This window comes from Bos javanicus, chromosome 6 (genome assembly GCF_032452875.1).
Source record: "Bos javanicus breed banteng chromosome 6, ARS-OSU_banteng_1.0, whole genome shotgun sequence".
Classification (NCBI taxonomy): Eukaryota; Metazoa; Chordata; class Mammalia; order Artiodactyla; family Bovidae; genus Bos; species Bos javanicus.
The window spans coordinates 22,528,534-22,547,497 of NC_083873.1; the positions used below are offsets into that span (position 1 = coordinate 22,528,534).

The 18,964-nt window shown below is 41.4% G+C and overlaps 1 protein-coding gene across 2 annotated transcripts in view; it reads left to right on the forward strand.

Moving 5' to 3' along the window:
* Positions 1-17,914, forward strand: part of MANBA (mannosidase beta) — a 127,382-nt gene extending 109,468 nt beyond the window's left edge. For both annotated transcript variants that reach the window (XM_061419512.1, XM_061419513.1), the window contains exons 14-17: positions 51-195; positions 11,446-11,588; positions 12,445-12,702; positions 16,559-17,914. In XM_061419512.1, coding sequence (XP_061275496.1) covers positions 51-195; positions 11,446-11,588; positions 12,445-12,702; positions 16,559-16,783 — 771 coding nt within the window. In that variant the 3' untranslated portion in view covers positions 16,784-17,914. The remainder of the gene's footprint in view (positions 1-50; positions 196-11,445; positions 11,589-12,444; positions 12,703-16,558) is intronic.
* The last annotated feature ends 1,050 nt before the right edge of the window (positions 17,915-18,964 follow it).

The following is an 18,964-nucleotide window of genomic DNA, read 5'->3' on the forward strand; positions in this document are numbered from 1 at the left end:
GATAAGTTCGTTTGGAAACACCTGTGTTTTACCGTTTTCCCCTGAATCAGGTGATGCAGGCCCAGTGTGTCAAAACAGAAACTGAATTCTACCGTCGCAGTCGCAGCGAGATAGTGAATGGAAAAGGGCACACCATGGGGGCGCTTTATTGGCAGCTCAATGACATCTGGCAGGCTCCTTCCTGGTCTTCTCTAGGTGAGTGTTTTAGCATTCTTTGTGTGTGAGAGAAAAAGCCAAACCTGTGGGGAGAGGCGCTGAGGCAGCATAGAGCTGGAGGCGGCCAGTGAACCCAAACAGGACTCCAGGGAGGGGAGGCTGTTCAGCTGCCAGTCTCTGACCTCCGGCCACCTCTCCCACCCCGAGAGGCAGCCTCACTGTGAGTTCTGTTCTGTGCGGCCACAAAAGCAGGCAAATGAGGGGATAGATTCGTGCGTGAATATCTCAGCCACGTGTGTGCGTGCTCAGCTGCTTCAGTCGTGTCTGACTCTGTATGGCGCTATAGATTGTAGCCCGCCAGGTTCCTCTGTCCATGGGATTCTCCAGACAAGAATCCTGGAGTGGGTTGCCATGCCCTCCTCCAGGGTATCTTCCCTACCCAGGGATCGAACCCATGTCTCATACATCTCCTGCATGGACAGGTGGGTTCTTTACCATTAGGGCCACCTGGGAAGCCCCGCTCTCAGCTTCTTCTCATTGTTGCTTAGAATTTTGAATTTATTTAAGAGGACTTCCCAGGACAAAAGGAAATTTACATAAGCACCTCTTCTGTTCAGGAGAATTCAACTGTGGGAAAGTCTAACCCAGCTAAGTGTTAAAAATGTCCCTTTACTACTGATTCCCCTCTAAGTTCACCCGATCATCTTTATTTTGCCCTGTTTGTCTCTTGAGGGGAAAGGGAGTCAAGTCAGAAGTACAAGTAGGAAGGGTTGTCAGTTGGACCTGTTCAGTTGAGCAACAGGTGAGATGGCTGACACGGTACTTGCAGTTTGAATTATTTTGTTTATTTTGGTGCATTAAAAAAATTAAGGTGTAGTAATGAATCACTAGAGGTGATTTGAAGCCAAGTTCAGTTAATGATATGAACAAAAGTTTTGGGTCAAAAATGAGGCAAAGTCATAAAATAAAAGGGTGGTTTTGCTGGGTGAGGCTCTTGAGCTGTGAATGCAGATCATGGGGTTTTTTCCCCACGTGTTTCGATGAATGCTCATCTCCTGTGGGGAACTGCAATCTTGGACAGGTTTCCCTGATCAGCCTCTTTATCAATATCAACCAGAGAAAGGGTATTGAATGAGAATCGGGGTAGATCGGAGAAGGCAATGGCACTCCACTCCAGTACTCTCGCTTGGAAAATCCCACGACAGAGGAGCCTGGTAGGCTGCAGTCCATGAGGTCGCGAAGAGTCGGACACAACTAAGCGACTTCACTTTCACTTTACACTTTCATGCCTTGGAGAAGGAAATGGCAACCCACTCCAGTGTTCTTGCCTGGAGAATCCCAGGGACGGGGAGCCTGGTGGGCTGCTGTCTATGGGGTCGCACAGAGTCGGACACAACTGAAGTGACTTAGCAGCAATATCAGCAGCAGCAGCAGCAGGGGTAGATGCTAGCAAAATAGCCTCTCTGGGATGCTTAAACTGGACAGAGAGATATTGTTCAGAGACACTAGGAGCCCGACCCTGCTTCCTGTCTATGGATGAGGTGGTGTCTTCTGAAGTTGAGTTCAGTTCAGGAAATGGGAGAGCTCAGGCTTATAACTCTTCCCTTAAATGACTCTGTGTTTTTCAGAAAGGATATAAGAGTATGATGTTAGAGTAAGAATTTTCCTGCTTTCTAAGCTTTGGCAGGTCAGTGCTTTCGAGGAGAGGGTCACCATCTCTCGGAGGTGTCACTGTTTAGTAACGGAAGTGTGTATCACTGACTTTTTGCTTCAATTGCTGTTCTCCTGATTGTCGTTTTTTTTTGGCCTCCATGGCTGGAATCTCATGTTTGAAGTCTTTTCCGTGTAATGGATGTCCTAATGAGAGTGTGTAAGTTATCTCAGGTTTGAGTCATTTTCCATTTATGGGAAAACGTTCTAGAGCTTTCTATGTTCTAGTTCATTTCGTAGTTCTAATTTGATAGGCCTCCGTCCCTTTCCCCCTTGTTATTTTTAAGGGGAAATACTAAGAGTTGGAATTGAAGTACTGGAGAGTCAAAATTTTGCAAAACCTAAAGAAATTAGTTCTAGCTGAACCTCAAGACTGTGTTCCTCCGTTTCAACAGCTTGCACTGGTGAATTCTGAAAGTGACACCCATTCTCTCCCCCTCTCCCCATCGCCTCCCTTTCTCTCACTGTATACCTCTCTCTGAAGTTGTTCGATGCAGCGTTTCATGAAGAAGAAGAGGCGTGTTGAAAGAGTTTAGTTTGTGGGTTTAGCGTACTGCACATGCCAACAAGGCACAAGATTCTGAAGGTTCTTGACGGCTTCTAACTGTACTTTAGGAACTGCCATTAATTGTCATGAGTTTGGGTGTCCCCCCGTCAGTCTGACCCTACCAGACGTATTTGTGATTGCTGTTGTTTTGTTTCACTCAGAGGATTTGTGCCTATGGAAAAAAGAGACTTTGAGTTTTAAGTAACTTTATTTTTTTTAATTAACTTTATTATTTATCTATTAATAAAAATAGGTAAAAAGAGGTATAGTTGGTCTACAATTAATTTCAGGTACACAATATAGTGATTCTAAATTTTATAGATTATACTCCCTTGAAAGTTCTAAGGTACTGTCTGTATTCCCTGTGCTCTACAGTATAGCCTTGTAGCTGATTTATTTTATACATAGTCGTTTGTACTTCTTAAACTCCTATGCCAATCTTGCATTTGCCTCCTTCCCTCTCCCCACCTATAACCAATAGTTCGTTCTCTATATCTGTGAGTCTGTTTCTGTTCTGTTATATTCATCCATTTGTTTTATTTTCTAGACTACACGTATAAGTGATAACATGGATTATTTGTCTTTCTCTTTGTGATGTATTTCATTAAGCATAATACCCCTCCCCCCCCAGGCCCATTCATGTTGTTGCAAATGGCAAAATTTCATACTTTTTAATGGGCATCTAATACTCCATTGCATATGTATGTATATCTACATCTGTCTATATGTATACCACGTCTTTTTTAAAAATTTATTTTTAACTGAAGGATAATTCCTTTACAATATTGCATTGGTTTCTGCCATACATCAATATGATTTAGTCATAGCTGTACATATGTCCCCTCCCTCTGAAACTCTCCCACCCCTCTAGGTTATTACAGAGGCTTGGTTTGAATTCCCTGAGTCGCACAGAAAATCCCCATTGGCTGTCTATTTTACATATGGTAGTATATACGCTTCCACACTACTCCATTCGTCCCACCCTCTCCTCCTTCCCCCTGCACACACGTCCATTCGTCTGTTCTCTGTGTCTGCATCTCCATTTCTGCCCTGAAAGCAGGTTCGTCAGTACCATCTTTCTAGACTCCACATGTATGCATTAATAGACGATACTGGGCTTCCCCGGTGGCTCAGATAGTAAAGAATCTGCCTGCAATGCAGAGATACAGATTCGATCCCTGGGTTGAGAAAATTCCTGGAGAATGGAATGGTAACCCGCTCCAGTATTCTTGCCTTGAGAATTCCATGGACAGAGGAGCCCGGTGGGCTACAGGAGTTGCAGAGTCGGACACGACTGAGCGACTAACACTTTCACTTTCTTTTCAGACAATACATTTCTCTTTCTGACTTACTTCAGCCTGTATGATAGGTTCTAGGTTCGCCCATTTCATTAGAACTGACTCAAATGAGTTCCTTTTTATGGCTTGGTAATATTCCATTGTGTTTATGTACCACAGTTTCTTTATCGAGTCACCTGTCAATGGCCATCTAGATTGCTTCCATGCCCTAGCTATTGTAAATAGTGCTTGGGGATACGTGTGTCTTTTTCAGTTTTGGTTTCCCCAGGGTATAGGCCTTTTAGTGGGATTGCTGGGTTGATGGTAGTTTTAGCCCTTGTTTTTTTTAAGAGGTCTCCATACCATCTTCCGTAGTGGCTGTATCAATTTATATTCCCATCAGCAGGGCAAGAGGGTTCCTTTTTGTCCATACCCTCTCCAGCACCTGTTATTTGTGGATTTTTTGATGATGGCCATTCTGACCATCATATTTCATTGTAAGGTGATTTCTCATTGTAGTTTTAATTTGCATTTCTCTGATAATGAGTGATGTTGAACATCTTTTCATGTGTTTATTAGTCATCTATATCTTTAGAGAAAAATCTGTTTAGGTCTGCTCACTTTTTGGCTGGGTTGTTTGTTTTTCTGGTATTGAGTTGTATGAGCTGCATCTATATTTTGGAAATTAATCCTTTGTCAGTTGTTTCACTTGATGTATTTTTCTCCCATTCTGAGGGTTGTCTTTTCATCTTGTTTATAGTTTCCTCTGCTGTTCAGAAGCCACCACATCTTCTTTATTCATTCATCTATTGATTGATACTTGGATTACTTACACACCTTTGTTGCTGTAAACAATGCTGCAGTGAACAATGGGGTACATGTATCTTTTGAATTAGTGTTTTTGTTTTCTTTGAATATATACCTAGAAGTGGAATTGACAGATTTTATGATAGTTCTGTTTTTAGTTTTTCTGAGTCACTTCCAAGTTGATTTTCATAATGGACACATCAATTTACATTCCCACCAACAGTGTAGGAGGGTTCCCTTTTGCTCCACATTCTTGCCACTGTTTACTTGTGATTGTTTTGATGATAGCCATTCTGACAGGTGTGAGGTGATACTTCATTGTGGTATTGATTGGCATCCCTTATGATCAATGATGTTGAGCATCTTTTCATATGCATGTTGGCCATCCGTATTTCTTCTTTTGAAAAAACTCTATTCAGGTCTCCTCCCAATTTTTTTGATTGAGTTATTTGTTTTGTTTTGTTTTTTTCTATATTGAGCTGTATGGGCTGTTTATATATTTTGTATGCTGCTGCTGCTGCTGCTGCTAAGTCGCTTCAGTCGTGTCCGACTCTGTGCAACCCCATAGACGGCAGCCCACCAGGCTCTGCTGTCCCTGGGATTCCCAGGCAAGAAAACTGGAGTGGGTTGCCATTTCCTTCTGCAAGGCATGAAAGTGAAAAGTGAAGTCGCTCAGTTGTGTCCACTCTTAGTGACCCCATGGACTGAAGCCCACCAGGCTCCTCCATCCATGGGATTTTCCAGGCAAGAGTACTGGAGTGAGGTGCCATCGCCTTCTCCAATAGTTTGTATATTAACCCCTTAATGGTCGCATCATTTGCAAATATTTTCTCCCAATCAATACACTGTCTTTTCATTTGGTTTATGGTTTCCCTTGCTGTGTGAATGTTTTTAAGTTGAATTAGGTCTGTTTGCTTATTTTGGCTTGTGTTTCTTTTGCCTTAGGAGGCAGTTCCAAAAATATATTGCTACGATTTGCGTTGGAGTATTCTGCCTGTGTTTTCCTCTAGGAGTTCTATGGTTTCTGATCTTACATTTAGGCTCTTAATCCAGTTTGAATTTATTTTTGTAAATGATGTGAGAAAATGTTCTAATTTCATTTTTAATTTCTTCTTTCTCAAGATTGTTTTCACTACTTGGGGTCTTTTGTGTTTCCATACAAATTTTAGGAATATTTGTTGTAGTTTTGTGAAATATGCCAGTAGTATTTTGATACAGATTGCATTGAATCTGTGATTGCCTTGAGTAGTATGGTCATTCTAACAATATGAGACCTATCCATGAGCAAAGTATCTCTACATTGGTTTGTGTTGTCTGCAGTTGGTTTCATCAGTGTCTTATGTTTTCTGGGTACAGGTCTTTTCCCTCCTTAGATTTATTCCTGGGTCCTTTATTCTTTTTGATGTGGCTTCCCTGATAGCTCAGATGGTAATGAATCTGCCTGCAATGCAGGACACCCAGGTTCAATCCCTGGGTCGGGAAGATTCCCTGGAAAAGGGAATGGCAACGCACTCCAGTATTCTTTTCTGGAGAATTCCATGCCCAGACTATGGGGTCACAAAGAGTCAGACACAACTGGGTGACTAACACTTTCACTTTCGTTTTATTCTTTTTGATGTGAAGGTAGATGGGATTGCATCCTTAATTTCTCTCTTATAGTTCGTTGTTAGTATATAGAAATTCAACAAATTTCTGTAGGTTAATTTTGTATTCTGCATCTTTACCAAGGTCATTGATGAGCTCTACTAGATTTTGATGCTGTCTTTAGGATTTTCTTAGTATCATGTCATCTGCAAACAGTCACAGTTTTCCTTCCTTTCCAGTTTGAATTCTTTTTCTTTTTGTCTGCTGTGGCTAGAGCTTTCAGTGCTGTGTTGAATAAAACTGGGCATCCTTGTCTTGTTGATCTTAGAGGAAGTACTTTCAGTTTTTCACTGTTGAGTATGGTGTTAGCTGTCTGCTTATATATAGCCTTTGTTGAAGCATGTTCCCTCTACATCCACTTTGTGAAGTTTTTTTTTTTTTTTTTTTTTTTATCATAAGTGGATGTTGAACTATTTCAGAAACTTTTCTGGATACATGGAGATGATCATAAGGTTTTCCCCCTGGTTTTTGGAATCGCGTTGATGCTGGCCCCATGGATGAGTTCAGAAGCATTCCTTCCTCTTCCATTTTCTGGAAGAGTTTGAGAAGGATTGGTATTAATTTTTCTTTGATGTTTGGTAGAATTCACCAGTGAAGTCATGTGGTCCTGGACTTTTATTTTTTGGAGGCTTTTGGTTACTGATTCAGTCTCCTTAGAAGTAATTGATCTGTTCAGATTTTTTAAAAAAAATCTTTTCGTGATTCAGTCTTGGAAGTTTATATGTTTCCAGGAATTTATCCATTTCTTCTAGCTTGTCCAATTTGTTGGTGTATAGTTGTTCATACTAATCTCTTATGCTTTGTACTTCTTTAGTTTTAGTTGTGTCTCTTTCATTTCTGACTTTATTGATTAGACCTCTTTTTTTGATGATAAGTCTGGCTATAATTTTATCAATTTTGTTTATCTTTTCAAAGAACCAGATCTTGGTTTCATTGATCGTTTCTATTTTTTAAAGTCTCTATTTTGCTTATTTCTGCTCTGATCTTTATTATATTTTTCCTTCTACTAAGTTTGGGTTTTGTTTGCTTCTCTTTTTCTAAGTTCCTTTAGGTGTAGGGTCAGGTTGTTTATTTGTAATTTTCCTTGTTTTCTGAGCTAAGTTTGTATCACTAAAATTTCCCTCTTAGAACTGCTTTTGCTGCATCCAATAGATTTTGGGTCATTGTGTTTTTGTTCTCATTTGTTTCCATGTATTTTGATGATCCTTTGAGTTTCTTTGGTGACCCATTGGTTGTTTAGTAACATGTTGCTTAGCTTCCATGTTAGTGTTTTTTGCAGTGTTTTTTTTCTTTCCTTGTGGTTGAGTTCTGAGTCTCATAGGCTTGTGGTTGAAAAACATGCTTGATATGGTTTCAGTTTTCTTAAATTTATTGAATATTGTTTTGTGGTACATCATGTGGTTCATCCTAGAAAATATTCCTTGTACATTTGGATCAAATGTGTATTCTGCTGATTTGGATGGAATATTCTGTATCCGTCCATTTGATCTAATGTGTTTCCTGACTGATTTTCTATCTGGATGATCTGTCCACTGATATGAGTGGGGTGTTAAATTCCCCTACTCTTATTATGTTACTGTCAATTTCTCTCTTTATGTCCATTAATATTTGCTTTATGTATATAGCACTCTTTTATATATAGGTGCATATCCATTTACAGTTGTTACATATTCTTAGATTGATCCCTTGATCATTATATCACATCCTTCTTTGTCACTTATCACATCTTTGTTTTAATGTCTGTTCTGTCTGATATATTAATAAATATTGGCATCTGGCTTTTTCTGGTTTATATTTGCATGGAATACTTTTTTCAATCCCCTCACTTTCAGTTCTGTGTATGTGTTTAGATCTGAAGTGTGTGTCCTATAGGTAGCATATATATGGGTTTTGTTTTTGTGTCCATTCAGCCACTCTGCATCTTTTGATTGGAGCATTTAGTCCATTAGTATTTAATTACTGATAGGTATGTACTTCTATTTTGTTCATTGTTTGGGGGTTATTTTTGTAGTTCTTTTTAGTTCCTGTCCTTTTCCCTTCCCTGTTGATTTGATGACTATCTTTAGTTATGTTTGGATTCCCTTATTTTTGATGTTTATCAATTGTAGATTTCTGGTTTGTGATTACCATGCAGCTTATATATAGCAATCTATATATAGTGTAATGCAATTTATGGGATTATTTTAAGCTGATGATCTCTTAATTTCAAACATTTTTAACAACCCCGCATTTTTACTCCCCCACCCTTGTCATGATTATTGTTTTTAGTTTCATATTTTACATCTTTTTGTGTATCTCTTAACTAATTATTATGGATATAGATGATTTTTACTGCTTTTCTCTTTTAACTTTCCTGATAGGTTTGAAAATGGTTGATTTACTACCTAATATTTGCCTTTATTAATGAGCTTTTTCCTTTCATAATTTTCATGTTTCTACTTGTAGCCTTTTCTTTTTCACTTAGAGAAATCCCTTTACCATTTCTTATGAAGCTGGTTTGCTGGTGCTCAGCTCCTTTTTAGCTTTTGCTTTTCTGCAAACCTGGGGGCTTCTTTATCAAATCTGAATGAAAGCCTTGCTGAGTAGAGTGTTCTTGTTTGTAGGTTTTCCCCTTTCATCACTTAAAATTTATTGTGCGCTCCCATCTGGCCTGCAGAGCTGCTGGAAGGCAGTTGATGGCCTCACTGGAGTTCCTTTGTATATAACTTATTGCTTTTCCCTTGTTTTTTAATATTGCTTCTTTAACTTTAATTTTTGCCATTTTAATTACAGTGTATCTTGGTGTGGACCTCTATGAGTTGATCCTATCTATGTTCCAGGACCTAGATGTCTATATCTCTTCCCAAGTTAAGGAAATTTTCAACTATTGGGTCTTCAAATATGTTCTCTGTCCCTTTCTCTCTTCTTCTGGGACCATATAATGTGAATATTAGTTCCCTTGATGTTGTACCAGAGATCTCTTAAACTCTATTTTCTTTTTACTCTTTTTTTTTTCTATTCGGCTTCAGCAATTTCCTCTGCTCTGTCTTCCTTCTCCCTGATCCATTCCTCTGTATCATTTAATCTACTGTTGATTTCTTCTAGTGTATTTTTCATTTCACTTGTATTTTTTGTCTCTGCTTAGTTCTTCATATCTTCTAACTCTATGTTAAACTTCTCACTGTGTTCATCCATTCTTCTCCCATGTTCTTTGATCATTGTTGTGATCATTACCTTGAACTCTTTCTCAAGTAGTTTGCCTATCTGCACTTCAGTTGGTTCTTCTTCTGGGGTTTTATCTCCTTCCTTTGTTTGAAACATGTTCCTCTGTCACCTCATTTTGCCTAATTGGTTCTTTTTATTTCTCTGTGTCTGGTAGGTTGGTTACATTTCCTGACCTTGGAGAGGTGGCCTTTTGTAGGAGATATGCTGTGTGTCCCAGCAGCTCACTCCTCTCTGGTCACCCCTACGTGGGGTGTATGGGTCCTTCTGTGTGGTGGACCAACTACTGTCATGGTCTGATAGACATGGCTGGCTCTTGGCCCAGTTGGTTGCCAGGCCCTGCCTTGTGCAGAGCCTGCTGGGTAACTTGTTGGTGGGGCCAGGTCATGAGGCTGCTGGCTGCAGAACCCTGGAGGATCCTGCACTACTGCTTGCTCACGAATGGTCAGAGCTGGGTTCTCAGGTGAGTGGTTACAGGGCTGGGGCTCATGGATCTAGTCTTCGCCTACTGATAGCTGGAGCCAGTTCCTAATATGGCTGGCACAGGTTCTAGGGTATCCCAAATGGGCCAGCACCAGCTGACCCACTGGCTAACTGGGCTGGATCCCAGGGCAGCTGGCTGAGGACTCTAAGGTTTCTCAGAGCTGGTTTTGGTCTGCTCTTGGGTTGGTGCCAATCTGCTGTGTTGATTGTGTCCTAACAAGGTAGGCTTCAGGGCTGTAGTGGTCCTGGGGCTGGTGTCTACCCCCTTGCTGGGTGAAGTTGGGGCCAGTAGGTGAAGCCAAGGCCCAGAATATTTTGAGGCTGGTTCTGGCTGGCTTGTGGCTGGAACGTGGGTCTCCAGATTTCTGGCTGCATGTCCCTGGGGGGCTAGTGCTTGTACACTGCTGTGTACAAGCTTGTACACTGCTCTGGTGAACAGGAGTATGACCTTAGGAGCCTTGGGCCCAGGAGGTCTAAGGCAGCCTGTCTGCTACAGGGTGAGGCTGTGTCCTTGTCTAGCCAGTTGCTTGGCCTGAGGTGTCCCAGCACTGGTGCAGACAGGTGGTGGATGGGGCTGGATCCTGGTGCTAATTCTCTAGAAGAAGGATTCCAAAATGGCACCTGCCAGTGCCTTTGCTTCCAAGGTAAGCTCCAGTTGCTTCTTGCCTCTTCAGGAGACCCTCCAAGGTCAGCAAATGAGTCTGACCTGGGCTCTTTTCAAATGACTGCTTCTGTCCTGGGTCCCAGGGGATGTGAAATTTTGTGTGTGCCCTTTAAGAGTGGTGTCTCTGTTTCCCCCAACTCTCTGTGACTTCTGAAATTAATCCCTGCAGGCCTTCAAAGCCAAGGTTTCCAGGTACTTGTCTTCCCAGGGCAGAATCCATGGGCTGGGGAGCCGTATGTGGGACTCAGACTCCTTGAGTAGCAATTGTCGTTATTCTTATATTTGTGGTTCACCCACCCCTGAGGTGTGGGTCTTGACTACGTAACTTATGCCCCTCCTGCCCATCTTATGGTTCCTTCTTAATGTCTTTAGCTGTCGATGCTCTTTTCTGCTAGATTTTGTCTTTCTCATAAAGAGTTGCTCTCTAAATAGCTGTGATTGTAGTGTGCTCGCGGGAGGAGGTGAGCACAGGGTCTTCCTACTCCACCGTCTTGTCCAGCCTCTCCAATAGTACTTCCTCTAAGTAATTCTTATAAACGAAGAGTTGTAACAGATGTTCACTGCCAATGCTCCTGATTCCCTTTTTCATGTGTAAGTAAGGAAAAAGGAACGTTGGCGCAGTGATCTCCTGGAAGCAGAACTGCAAATGAGCAAGTGCCAGCCAGGAATCATGTCCAGGCTCAAAATACTTCATGTAGCATGTGTGACTTAACTGCTTGTGCTTCCATTTCCTCATTTGAAGGGTGGGATGGTAATGGCTGCCTCCTCCAGGTTTGAGGCTGACATGAGGTGATGTCCAAAATGCTCCCTGCGTTCCACAAAACGGGTTCTCTCCGCTGTCAGCTCTCTTCCATGCTCAGTGCCCAGAATGTGCCAGGTCACACGCCTGGGCCATGTGGACAGTGACTCTCACTGCTTGACCCTGCCCATCTCCTAACCCACCTGATTCTTTGTAGAGTATGGAGGAAAGTGGAAAATGCTTCATTACTTTGCTCGGCATTTCTTCGCCCCCCTGTTACCGGTGGGTTTTGAGGATAAAGATATGCTTTTCATCTATGGTGCATCAGACCTTCACTCAGACCAGCAGATGATGCTCACTGTAAGTTGCTTGGACATTTTTTTCTTTCTGTGGTAGAGGGAGAATTTTAGATTTTTTTCATTATTTTGTTCTGTTATTTTTGGAAAAAAGAAAAGAGAAATTTGTATCAAAGTGTTTCTAGTGTCTGTAGCAGAAAATGGGCTATTCTTAAAATCTGAAAATCTATATTCAGGACAAAATCCTGCTGTTTATTCCATGACCTTAATGTCTTGGTTCAGTTTTCTCATCTGTAAAATGACACCAAGGTGCCTTTTTAGAGGATTTCTGTGGATAGTGAATACAATAATTAGATGAGTGTGAATTGTAAACTGTAAAATGACACTTAAAGATTATTTATAATCATGAGAAGCTGGAAAAAGCCTAAACTTTATAAAAAGAAATCATTTTAAACAGTATATTAAAGTGGAAATCAGTAAAATTATACAAAATGTATATGTGGGAAAGTGAAGTTGTATTTAAAACAAAGTTAGGTAAAAAAAAAAGAGGATAGAAACTTGAAGTCTTAGGTGGTTGCCATTGGGAGGACATTGAGAATAGGTCAGGTTGTGGAATAATTACAATGCCTGAGATCCTATGCCTTCCACAGATTATTTAATTCTCACAACCGCCTATGAAGTTACTGCTTTTTATTATTTGTTGTTCTCACTTTATGTATAAAGAAATGGATACTGTGAGAAGTTGAATTCACATCTTAGTTACATAACTAGTACTTGGCGGAGCTGAGGTTAAACTCAGGTTTCACAGTCTCTTAATCAGTTCTGCTATTGTGACTTCCATCTATTATTACTATTCTTATTCTCTAAAAAAAATTAGGAACTAAGAATGTTTGGTTTCCTTCTGTCTTGTTTCTCCCCAGGTGAGAGTCCACACTTGGAGTTCCCTGGAGCTCGTATGCTCTGAGTCAACTAACCCTTTCGTGATAAAAGCTGGGGAGTCTGTTCTCCTCTATACTAAGCCAGTGCCTGAGTTGTTAAAAGGATGTCCCGGATGTACACGACAAAGCTGTGTGGTTTCCTTTTACCTGTCAACTGACGGGGAACTCTTGAGCCCAATCAACTATCACTTCCTGTCCTCACTGAAGAATGCCAAGGGGCTCCACAAGGCAAATATCACTGTAAGCACCAGTGGTCTGGAGTTGCTGGGGCTTTGAGGGCTGTCCTGCTGTTTTGCAAAATTTTCCCTTGATACTGAGTTTATTTGGGACCTGGGGAAGATTAATTCCCCTTCCCACTGGAAGCAAAGAGCAAATAATTTTTTTTCTGATTCAGCATTTGTCAAAGTTTACGATGCCTGCTATGCCGGTGGTCCCATCACCTCTCTTTGTCAGGCTGGCGCAGCGGAGGCCGAGGCAGCAGGGTCCTCCCCGCTGACTGCTCCTCTGCTGGGTTCCAGGCTCTGACCTGGGGGCTTTACTGCACCAGCCCTGAAGTATTACCACCTGCACTTGTAAGTGAGAAAGTCTCACTTACTCACTTTCGCAAGTGCCTCAGTGGTAAAGAATCTGCCTGCCGAGGCAGGAGATACAAGAGACGTGAGTTTGATGCCTGAGTTAGGAATATCCCCTGGAGAAGGAAATGGCAACCCACCCCAGTATTCTTGCCTGAAGAATCCCATGAACAGAGGAGCCTGGTAGGCTACACTCCGTGGGGTCACAGAGAGTTGAACATGACTCAGCACACACACACCAGCCTGTTTGGTGGGGCGAGTAACTGTTCGGTCTGTAGCCAGGAAGTGTCAGAGCCCAGTAAAAGCACTCTTTTGTTTTTAATTTAACAAATGATTTCTTCTCTCTTTTTTTTTTTAACTTTCTATTTTATACTGGAGTATAGTTGATTAACAATGTTGTGATAGCTTTGACATTTAATAATTTTTTAATTTTAGCTGTTTGTTTATTCATTGTTTGGCCGTGCTGGGTCTTTGTTTCTGCATGGGCTTTTGTGTAGTTGTAGCAAGTGGGGTCTGGTCACTGCAGTGAGATGCTCTCGCATTGCAACTAGAGAGCAGCCCCTGCTCATAATTTACATTAGGGTACACTCATTCTGTTGTGTGTTCTATGGGTTTTGACAAATGTACAGTGACACGTGGGCTTCCCTGGTGCCTCAGTGGTAAAGAATCCATCTGCCAAGCCGGAGACATGGGTTTGATCCCTGGGTCAGGAGGATTCCCTGGAGAGGGAAATGGCAACCCACTCTTCCTCACAACTGAGTGGCTAAGTGACAGTGACATGTAACATCTGTTACAGGATCATACAGCGTACTTTCACTGCTCTACAATCCATTGCTTTCTGCCTCCTTTATCTTTGCTTGTGCCCGGTCACTCAGTCGTGTCTGACTCTTTGCAACCCCACCAGGCCTCCTCTGTCCATGGGATTCTCCAGGCAAGAATACTGAAGTGTGTTGCCATTCCCTTCTTCAGGGGATCTTCCCGACCCAGGGATCCAACCCATGTCTCCTGCATTGGCATGCAGGTTCTTCACTGCTGAGCCACCTGGAAAGCCCTCCTTTATCTTTCCCTCCCCTCAATCCCTAGGAAATGCTGATCTTTTGGCAATTTACATATTTTAATTTTTTCCAGAATGTAGTTCTTTCAGATTGGCTGTTTTTTACTTAACAACATGCATTTAAATCTTCTCCGTGTCTTTTTTTTAAACTTTTGAATTTTGTATTGGAGTATACCCGATTAACAATGTTGTGGTGGTTTCAGGTGGACAGCAAAGGGACTCAGCCATACTATAAAAGCACCCTTAATTTTGCATTTTTAAGGAGAGTCTATTAATGTAAAAAACTTTCACTCTCCACTATGATTTATTACTTTCAAGTTGCTTAATCACCAGATCTCTTTGTCATTATCAAGAAAAAAATGGGATGATCAGGATAGGCTGTGTTGTAAAAATCGTGTAGCTGGAAAATATGGAATCTATCTAGTTGATTGAAAACTTTCCTTCCTTCCCCCACCTCCACATGGTGATTGAAAGTATGTTTCTAGAAGGTTTCATTCTCTATTTTTAACCAATTATAAGTTTATTTTAGACTTCATTGAAAAGACTTGAGAGGATTTTTTTTTACATTTGGTTTAGAAATATCAAAACTCAGTCCTTGAAATGAAAACATAGCTTCCTTCCTAGTTAATAGTAAAATGTTCCCTTAAGGAAATCTAACTTATTTGTAACATCCGATGTAGAGCAGATATGAAGGAAATGACATACATTTACATGGCTTCTTTCCAGAAAAAAGTACAAAACTATTACTGGACAAATTTGTAGTCTGTACACAAGATTTTGAAATCTTTCTTCTTTTCTCATCTAGGTCTCTATTACCTTGAGACAGCTGGGAGTGGGAAAAGAGCAGGCCTTCTTTCTCTGTCCTACCTCAGTTGTATTTCAGTGATACTTCCCATCCTAAAGGGATCCTTATTACATCCTAAAGAGATGTAATAACAGTAGCAACAATAATAGTAATGATAGTTAACATTGTCAGGCTTAACATAGCCAGGCATTAATTCTATCCCCTGGGGCATCCCCAGGGGCCTTGAGCCAGAGTACAAGCTTGAGCTCCCTGCTCTGCTGTCAGATAATGTAGAAGTGAGATTTCCAATTAGAAGAAGGCGCCAACAAGAGTGAGTGGGCGCCAGTGTCCCTTCTGGCCTTGGCCTTGGAACAGAGTAGCTGTTCCTGCAGAGTAGGAGAGTAGCTGCCTTCCTGCAGCCTTGGTAGTGGCCAGGGCCAGCCACGTGAACTGTGTGCCTATGACTGCTTTAGGGTCTTCACTGGAATGAGTGGGCAGCATGATTTGGGAATTTGACACCATCACTACTTTGGTAGAAGCAAGAAAAGAAATTTAAAGTGTATTAGGTAGCTCTCTTTAAATTTCTATTCTTGTTTCTACCAAAGTAGTGATGGTGGTGGTGGTAGAGTCATTAAGTCACATCTGACTCTTTGCCACCCCATGGACTATAGCCTTCCAGGCTCCTCTGTCCATGGGGATTCTCCAGGCAAGAATACTGGAGTCGGTTGCCATTTTCTTCTCCAGGGGATCTTCCCGACCCAGGGATGGAACCCAGGTCTCCTGCATTGCAGACAGATTCTTTACCAGCTAAGCCACTAGGGAAGCCCTACCAATGTGGGATTTCTTGTTGACAGTGCAGAACCCTGCATGATGTAGCAGGCTAAGTTATATATAGTAAAATTTGCCCTTGGATATTCTTTATGTCACACATAGCCTGTAATGTCAAACCTATGGCATGGCATGTATGCATATTGAAGGATTCTGTTTTGTGGCAAATGCATGGCTTGATTACCAGGTCCCACTCAGCTGTGTACTCACAGTGAGAGAGGCTCACAAACCCCACCTTCCAGGGAGCAGCTGTCCTCACTCTCAGCCTGTGCCAAGAGGCTGACGGGTGACAAGACTTACACCACACTCGCTTTTGCTATATTGTGTGGGATTCACACACGTTTGAGGTGCTCATAAAGTGACTTTACCCACGATGCATTAAGAGCACCAGCTGTAGTGGGATAGCTTCTGGAGATGTCTGGCTGGCTGCTGTCTGGACCGCAGGGTCTCCTCATAAGACCAAAAGGTGGGTGCCATGGCTGTGCTCCACAGTCAGCTCCGGACAGATCCTGAGCAAGTCACTAAAATCACCAGCCTTGCTGCAGAAATGTGCCTCTCTTGATGAGACCCTGAGGAAAAGATACACAGCTACAAAGCTCTGAGCTTCCTGTGAAATATTCTCCTGAATCTTTGGAGACCACATATTTCTACCCCTGATGTGAGATTACAATTTGGTAATTCTCCACAGCCTTCAGTAAATTTCCATGTATATTTTTTTTTTTAGCATCTGACACAGTGCATGGAATATATGACTTTAGCAGTAATGAAACCAAGGTTGTAGGCAGTGCATTCTGTGTTAGCTATGTAGAACAGAGAGTTCTGCTCTCCACCTTCACTTCATTTATCTTTTTCTTTCAGGCCACCATCTCGCAGCAAGGGGACACATTTGTTTTTGATCTGAAAACCTCAGCTGTCGCTCCCTTTGTTTGGTTGGATGTAGGAAGCATCCCAGGGAGATTCAGTGACAATGGTTTCCTCATGACTGAGAAGACACGGACTGTATTCTTTTACCCTTGGAAACCCACCAGCAAGAGTGAATTGGAGCAATCTTTTCATGTGACTTCACTGGCTGATACTTACTGAGGGAATCAGGTTGTATTTTCGAGAGCTGAAGGCAACTAGAAACAAGTTGAAGAAGCCAGGAAATGCATCTGCTTGCTGTCAGGTGTCTGGTTAGCCACTTGGTTCTCCCAGGGAAGGCTGTGTATATTCAGGTGATGTTCTCAACAAAGCTGTGCCTGGGTGCTGTTCCGTCTGCACCAGGGCTGTGTCTTTAGCTCTTCCTTTCGCACCTTTTGCACCACGTGAATCAGTTCTAACCCAACTGTCTCTCCTACCCCCAAAGGAGGTCCTGTCCACACGCAGTCCTTTAAGGGAATCACAGGAACATGACCAAGTAGCCCTTTAAGAGAATTACAGGCACACTCCCAGGTAGCCCTTAAGGGAATCACAGTAATGACCATTGTGGTATCTGTGGAATCAAATGTGGAAGATTGTGAGGGCATGTAGGCCCCTCAGGATAGCTTTGAGAAGTACCAAATGATTGAAAAGAAACTGCTTTGTCATTATTTCCAGAGGAAATAGAGATTCAGATGTTGCAACAGAAAGAGATGTCTGGGTGGTAGCCATATTGGTTGTTGATGCTGGAAAGTTTGGTGGGATTGATTGTTGCCATTCGATTACTTTTTGAGTAGTAGTCTTTTTTCAGTTGTGAGGTTTTTTTTTTTAATAAAATATTTGTTTTAACAATAATAATTTATTTTTTCAAAGGCAATTAGTGATTCTTCTTTGGGAAAAAAAAAACTCACATTGGAATGGACATCACCTTGATCATGTTGGAAACTTTTGGGTGTCCTGACATAAGTGGTCACCTGTATTAAGTATGGGCTTCAGATTTGGTTAAGTCCAGTGAACTTTCCAGTTCAAGGCTATGGTTTGATTTGCATGTGATGAGCCTGGCAGCAAAGTGGTATTGCCTTTAACTTGAGATTGAACCATTTTAAAAAACACTGATTAATTATAATTGCTATGAAATCATTTTGTTCTCATCATCCTGTTTATAAAATTACATTGATAGTGAAGCAAGGGGCAAAATGTTAATAAGTAGTCAATTTGAGTAAAGTTGTATAGGAATATTTTTGTTCTGCTTTTGCAACTTTTCTGTAAGTTTGAAATATATAAAAATTTAAGATTATATAAATTGCATTGACAATTTGGTGTTCCGTCTGTGACTTATTTCCCCATTCCATGAACACTCATTTGTGCCCAGTATCATGCAAAGCATTAATTTCCATTTAGCTCTGGCCAGGTTTTTAGTCCACTTGATAAACTGGGAGGGTTTGAAGAATCTAGACCAGGATATTTGAAGGGTCTTCTAGAAGAAGAATCAAGTAATTGGTTATGGAATTTACTGGAGGTGAGAGTTTGGCTTTAGAATCAAGACTAAATAGGTAATATTTTGGTTTTAAAGCTAAGAAACTTTTGGCCATGGTTCAGAGACTAAGAAGAAAATAAATGCAGACAACCCACTCCTCTCCTTCAGTATCTAAGAGTTCCCTCATTTTATGTGTTATTTCAAAATATATATTTATATACAGCTTTTCATATATATATATGAAATATATATTTCATACAGCTTTTCAGAAGATTCTTACTTGATAAATATTATATCACTTTCTTGTCACTGTTGCTGGGTGGGCAGGGGGCACCCTCCTCTCCATTAACTAGAGCATTTTTCTATTCCAGGTGCCCTCTGAGTTGGGCTTTGAGGTTGATGGGCAGAATTTACATTGCAATTCTGCCCTTTCTAGCTCTGTAGCCTTAATCAAGTAATTTAACCTCTATGTTCAGTCTTCTTCTGGTGAAATGGGAATAATTACCCCCACCTTGTGTGTTTTGAAGAATAAATTAAAAATGTGGCTCAAGGGCTTGGCCCAGTACTGACACTTAGTGACCACTCTGTGAATGGAGGCACCGTCTTGGGTGCGACCCTGTTGTCTAAAGAGGGCAGGGCTTCCAGCCACACTGACTTGAGTTGGAATCCAGGTTCTGAGGCTTATTGGCTCTGTGACCTTGGGCAGCCACTTGGCCTTCTAGATTTTAGTTTTCTCATCTGTTAAGTGGAGATGATTATCTCTGACCTTCAAAGGTAGTTGTAAAGATTAAACAGATAGGGTCTGGAACAAAATAAATGCTAAGTGGTGGTTGTACTTTTCAAACATCGTTATCACCCAATTAGTACATGAAGCAAGGGTAAAAATGAAG